The 7,168-nt window shown below is 37.0% G+C and overlaps 2 protein-coding genes across 2 annotated transcripts; both read right to left on the bottom strand.

The window, feature by feature from the left end:
* Window positions 1-3,944: 3,944 nt before the first annotated feature.
* Window positions 3,945-5,348, bottom strand: LOC123320969. The gene has a single exon (XM_044908470.1). The coding sequence runs from the start codon at window positions 5,346-5,348 to the stop codon at window positions 3,945-3,947; it is 1,404 nt and encodes a 467-aa protein (XP_044764405.1).
* Window positions 5,349-5,397: 49 nt separating this feature from the next.
* On the bottom strand, window positions 5,398-6,357 carry LOC123320968. Its single transcript, XM_044908469.1, has one exon. It carries the CDS (start codon window positions 6,355-6,357, stop codon window positions 5,398-5,400), a length of 960 nt encoding a protein of 319 aa, XP_044764404.1.
* Window positions 6,358-7,168: the final 811 nt, after the last annotated feature.

Below are 7,168 nucleotides of genomic sequence, written 5' to 3'. Positions count from 1 at the left end.
ATATCAGCGTGGCCATGGATAATAAACTACTCACTGTTTTAGTTCTCTTAGACTTTAGTAAGGCCTTCGACTCTCTCGACTTCGATATACTTCTGGCCAGGCTGCGTCTGCTGGGTTTTGCTGAGCATACCATAGCCTTCTTCTACTCTTATCTGAAGGATCGCGAAATATCCGTTGAGATAGATGGCAGCTCCTCTGATTGGGTGACTGTGTTTTCAGGTGTTCCGCAGGGGAGCGTGTTGGGTCCTCTTTTATTCTCTATTTACGTCTCCTCACGGACTGATTCCTTGGACATTAAATTTCACCTTTTCGCAGATGACCTACAAATATATATCCACACTTCCGTTGAAGATTTCTCGGCTAGTATCGAAAATTTAAACAGGAATCTCTTACGACTGTCTGTCGTCGCTGAGAGCTTAGGTCTGACTCTAAATACTACCAAAACTAAGTCGATCATTATCGGTACTAAGCGAAACTTGGGTTTGATCGACAAAGTAAATAATAAAATTGTCCTCAACGATGTTGTTGTTCCCTACTCCAATGAGGTTAGAAACCTTGGTATCTTATTGGACGAAACTCTATCCTGGAATAATCAGATTGCTTCTATCAGTTCAAGAGTTATCTGTATCTTGCATCAACTCCGACTTTTAAACAACTTCTTGCCCTTCGAAACCAGAAAAATATTATTCTTCTCTCTCGTACTTCCTATACTCGATTATGCTGACGTAGCCTAAATGGGTCTCACAAACACACAGCTGATGAAACTGGAGCGGTTACAAAATGCAGGTGTACGATTTGTCTACAACTTAAGGAAATTTGATCATATAAGTCAATTCAGGCAAAATATGGGATTGCTACCCATCAAACAACGTCCCGCGAGCCTGAATACCTGTATGATGGTCTTAGTCTTCTGGGAGATGGGGTCCGTCAGACAAGGGCACTCTATAACTTGACCTTGAGGATACCACTGCACTCGACTAATGTTTGCTCGAATAGCTTCACAGTTCTGTTTCCCCGGCTCTGGAATCGCCTCCCTCCGGATATCGTTCGGAAGGTAACTTACCTTTCATTTAGTTTTTTCCTCAGGAGATATTTAAGTGCTTCACCCATCACACTTACTTGATACCCATGTTTAATATGGTCCCTTTCTTCGGCGACGTCTATCCTTCTCCCTCCCATTCCCCTTTCTCCCTATTTTGGAGCAGGTTGAACTGAATTTAAGTTAGGTCAGGTATTCTTGTTTTTAGATATAAGTTTCTTTAATAGATTATTTCTGGTTGGCAGGAAGAAATTGCATGGCGATATGTCCACCTTTTGCACAATTCTATAAAAATGTATGAAACTTGTTTTAATGCAATAAAGAGTTCAATAATAATAATAATAATAATTTCCGTATAATTCCCCATTTTGAAAAACGTTAGCAGAATATTCCGTATCCAGGAATACCTTGTCAATTTTGGGCATAGTAAGGATAAGCTGGATCATAATTCGACTTAAATAGAGGTTTTCATTTAAACAAATTTTTTTCGATGAAAGTTCGAAACGAAAGAATTTTTTGGTGGATATGCTGTTAAAAATACATTATGACTTCGACAACAATTCCTGAATGTTGCACCATTCTATCGTTAAACAATACTGAAAGTTGGAAATCTTGGAAAATTCAATGTCATGTCACCAGAGTCACATGTTACTCGATGGGGAATCCATGCCGTTTTTTAAGAAACCAAGTTTTTAGCTCTCATAATATGAAAATACTTCATTTTAATTAATTATTTATTTATTTATTTATTTATTTATTTATTTATTTATTTATTCATTATTATATACTCAAAATTTTTCGGTTTCTCGGTTAAGACATTGAAAATGAAATTCATGAAGTAGATAGTAGTGCTCCGTATAATTAGGGTGAAAATAAAAAATAACGATTCTGTACTTATATATAGGAACCTACATGGAATTCTGCATATACATCAGAGTCGTTAAATTTATTCAGGGACATTCTTTCTATAGTTTTTATTTCCTCAGGAAAAACGTGTATACCATCTACAACGTGAATGTAAATGATGAAAAAGAATTCTCTAGGAATTATTAATTTTGAAATATTGTTTGGAGCAGCGAGATTTGAAACAAACTTAAGAATTGAAATACTAAGGCGCTTCAATACTTGCTTATCCAGATAGTCATTATCTGTATCGATAACTTATACTTTTCAATTGTTGATATTTTATCATTTCATAATATCAGAAACGTTTGAAAAAATAAACAGTAATATAGTATATTCTTTCTGTAAGAAAAATACTCTGGACAATTATCATTTAAATTCGCATATTTATTTATTTAGAAAATACAGGGATACAAACAGAAACAATTCCAAAACAGTATCCACTCTGTAAAAATGAAAAATCAATTTCAGTTAACAGACAAAGTAAGGACTTAAGTACACCCCAAAACACAGTTCAATACATTCAGATAAAAAACAAAAGGGAGAAACAGTCAAGTAATGCATCATGATATTCATACAGTAACACTTTTGAGTTGTTTTTTGAAATTTTTCAAGGAGGATTCATAAAAATTTAAAGATGTGCCATGTAGATTACATATTTTTTGACATCTCACTAATGGTGAGTTCATGCCAATATTTGTTCTCCTGAAGGGAATGTTGAACATTTCATGCTGTCTAGTTGTACGATTAGGTACATTAAAATCTAATGATGTTAGTAATTCGGTTGAATCGATATGCGAACTCATTATTTTGAATAAAAATAATATGTCATTTTTGTTCCTACGACCAATCAGACTGACAATATTACACTCCTTTTGTATTCCAGAATAGTTACTGTTGGCAATAGTGATATTAGTTTTACGAGCTAAGTGTCTCAAAAATTTATTCTGTACTCTTTGCAGCCTATTTATGTATTTAGAGTAAATCGGATTCCACACGACGAAGGCGTAACAGAGCTTGCTATCTATAAAAGCATAATAAAGTGAAATCAGAGATCGCACGTTTTTGAAACCTTTGCAGTTTCTTATGATGAAACCCATCATCCTCGAACAGTCGACTGCCACAGAATTCACATGATCGCTGAAACTTAAATTCTGGTCAATAAACACTCCCAAATCTTTTACGGTTTGTACTTTTTTTATGTAGTTTCCATCAATGTTATATTGGTATGAAATCTTCGACCTATTCCTTGAGAAAGATATGTAATTACATTTTGAAAAATTTATGAATATGTTGTTCTGAGCACAATATATTGCGATACGATCAAGATCACTTTGAATTCTCCGGCAGTCCTCCAACGTCCGCAAGCGAAGAAAAAGCTTGAGGTCATCAGCATATAGTAGCACGAGTGAGTACCTCAAACATCCGATAATGTCATTTATATATATTATAAAGAGAAGGGGACCTAAGTGACTTCCCTGTGGTACTCCAGATGTACTTATGTATTCGGCCGATTTATGTCCCTCCACCACCACCACCTGTTTTCTTCCGAATATGTACGTCCCAATATAATCAGGGAGACCGGGAGTTTCACAAACCTCAGCTAATTTATTAATGAGTAGTTTATGATCGATTTTGTCGAACGCTTTGCTGAAGTCCGTGTAGATCGCATCGACCTGATGTCCGGCATCCATAGATCGGGAAATATACTCCACAAACAGGGTAAGGTTAGTGTCAACCGAGCGTCCAGGGTAAAATCCGTGTTGTTGTGGGATGATAATTTTCTTAGTTTCGCTTAGAAGTATTCGATATATGATTTGTTCTAATATTTTTCCGAATATAGAAAGTTTGCAAATGGGTCGGTAGTTGTTCATTTCACTTTTTTTACCACCCTTGTATATGGGCACAACATGACTTAACTTCCAGACTGTGGGGTAATATGAAGAGAGAGACATATTATAAATGCTCGTTAATGGGAATGTCAAGGCATCGATACAGTTTTTTATGAAAATTGGGGGTATTCCGTCGGTCCAGGTGATTTGTTGATTTCAATATTTTGAAGGAGGTTACGTACTTCAGACTCATCAACGGCTATAGAAATTTTGGGATTTTTACGAAAGTGAAAGACAGTACCGTCTTTAGGTGTTTCAAAGGTACTTTTAAAGAAAGTGGCAAATAGTTCGCACACCTCTCTAGGTCCGTTAGCACTAGATGTCTCAAGCGTCATTTTTTTAGGAATGAACATTCTTGACTTCCGCCTGTTGGACATATACCTCCAGAAACCCTTTCCGTTATTGCTGCTGAGAATATCCGATTCCACACTTTGCAAATAAGTTGAATAGTCTCTACAAATTAAGTTTTTAGATGATTTTCTCAATATTGAGTAGTTGATGTAATCTGATTGGTTTCGAAATTTTTTGTATTTTTTGTGGTAATATAATTTTTGTTTTATGCATTTTATGGTATCCTTCCTGAAATAACTGAGGTACTTTGTATTGACTCTGAAGGTAGGAACATGTTTATCAATTAATTTACCTATCCTGTCATAGAAAATACTGACGGCATCATCAACGTTGAGACCGTCGAACAGCTCAACCCAATCGAGGCTAGAAAGCTCTCTGTTTATACAATCATAGTCAGCCCTTTTGAAGTTTTTAGTAAATTTTAAAGAACCGCGGAGAGGCTGATATCTCTGATATTTATAATGGAACTCAAGTGAGGGATGATGCCTGTCCTCCGGAACTAAAGGATCCTCAGATTTTGATACTCTATCTATAAAATTTTCGTTACAAAATATCAAGTCCAAAATTCTGTCTTTTGAGTTTCTTGTTGTACTAAACTGGTTGAAGCCAAAGAGCGAGAACAAGTCGATGAACTCCGCCGACTCATCACCCACATTAACTGGCACCAAATTGGGTGAGTCTACGGAATCAACCCAACCAACGTGTGGCAGATTGAAGTCCCCAACAACGATCACAGTATTATTTGATATAAGTTGTTGATTGGATTCAAAGTTATTCAAAAAACTATGATATGAAGATTTGTCACTGGGAGGAAGATATGCGCAAACTATGTACACCAACTTGTCACCTGATTTTATAGACACCCACACATCCTCTGCCGTCGACTGGAGCTCCGGGTGATGAGATGCATCCAAGGATGAATCTACCGCAACCAGGACACCACCACCATCCTTCTTGACGGAAACTGCATCCCCGCGGTCACGCCTGAATACCTGATATCCACCGGGAAACAGCTCCCCAGACAGGACACCACCCTTGAGCCAAGTCTCCGTCAGACATATTACATTGTAGTCAGTAGAAACGACATTATGAAAGAACTGCACAGTTTTAGATCTGAGTCCTCTGGTGTTTTGATAATAAAGTTTGATATTGGACGATTCCATGGGAATGAAGGGTCTATGTTGATCTTTTTTCTTAGGCTTTTGATTTCATCTACTTGAGATGAAGAAGGTTATCATGTGATCTTATCTGTAGTACACGTGAACTGTCGTCTTTTCTCATGTAAATATTGCAGTTCTTGATCCAAACATATTTATAATTTTTGGACTTTGCCGTTTCTCGAGCTTCTTTGAATAAGAGTTTATTGTTTAATGTAAGATGTTCATTAATGTACAGATGATCGGATACACCGTCCACCTTGATTGAGTTCGACTTAATTTTAGACCTGGACTTTGTTTGTTTAACGGCTGCTAACAGATTTTCCTTATTCCTTCTTGAGTGCAGTTTAACTACAATGTTTTTTATTTGGCTGGAACCATTCTTATTGATAGGGACCCGGTGGATATCATCGATGTCACTGGCATTCATCTTACAGTTTAGACTTTCGGTTATTTTCTCAAATATTTCTACCAAGTTTTCGTTTCTCACCTCTGGGACCCCAACAATTTCCAAGTTATTGATACGAGACATCTGTTCCATATCAGTGAGCCTTCTATTCACCTGATCCAGCTCAGCCCTCAACCTCTTGTTCTCTGCGACGACATCATCGATCTTAGAGATGCTCTTCCTCATTTCTTTGAGTTGAGCTTCAAAATCCGTTATTTTGTTCGAACAAAAATTAACAGACGTTAGTAGCTCTGTTTGTTGTGACCGTATGCTTTGAAGATCAGCCCTCATTGCTCCGATCGCCGCTACTAGATCCACCTCATCCTCCGGTGCGTGGATCGCCGAAGTCGTTGCCACCCTAGGACCCGCGGTAAACCTTCTCGGGGAATCCAATGTGCGACAATCCGAACACGCCCAGGTGATTCCTTCAGACCGCAATGCAATAAATACTTCATGTGTCATCAATAAACAAGACTGGTGATAAGATCGCTTACAAAAACCATGACACTCGAGGCCGGGATTCTTGCGACCTACCGGCTTATTACAAATTTTGCAATTTTTCGACATAGTGCTGTTTTACACGAGGAACTAGACAAAGAACAAAAAATGATCCTTTCAACTGGGGGGATTTTTACTATAAGTTTTCACTGTTAACGTCTTTCGAAAGGTCGAATTATCTCGGAGCGAAACAACATACGTCCTCACCGCCGAAATCCGTTACGATTTTGTTGTTGTTATGTTTCATAAACTCATAATTATATAAAACACTCTATAATTTTAGGTATTTTTAGTGTTAGGCTCAAGTATCACAAAATAACAAAATATTTTATATGTTCTTTTTAGGTATCATAAATAATGGATTGAACACAATAAGTAAAATATCGCAGGAATTTTGACAGGTTGAAAAACAATCTCTTATGAATTCGCCAACGTTTCGGAACTATTTTGTTCCTTTCTGAAGGCTCATCATACAACTAATAAAAGTAACACTTTAAAATTGGTCATAGGAAGTTAAGGATAAATCAACAAACAGTTCGACGTGTGACAGTTAAATTGAACGAATGTAATACGTTGATTCCATAGAAATTTTAAGTCACAGCAATCTAATATCGAATCAGACGACGGAACGGGCAATTGGGTGGTGGGGTGTTAGGGAGGGATGGTAGAGGGGCTATATAACAGCGGAGTAGATGTACAAAGTATTCCGTTGTGAATGTGCTTCGTGCTGCAAATATTGTGTTGTGGTTTACATTTTTTAACTTTGATAATATCGAATTTTATCGTTTCATACTTAAATATTTTTTTCATTGTGGAAGACGAGATGGACAGAAAGAAGATCTTGAGAATGGGATTGGAAAAATTGAAGTCTAAACATATT

This window comes from Coccinella septempunctata, chromosome 9 (assembly GCF_907165205.1).
Source record: "Coccinella septempunctata chromosome 9, icCocSept1.1, whole genome shotgun sequence".
In the NCBI taxonomy this organism is placed as follows: Eukaryota; Metazoa; Arthropoda; class Insecta; order Coleoptera; family Coccinellidae; genus Coccinella; species Coccinella septempunctata.
This window is presented reverse-complemented; position numbering and strand designations above follow the sequence as displayed.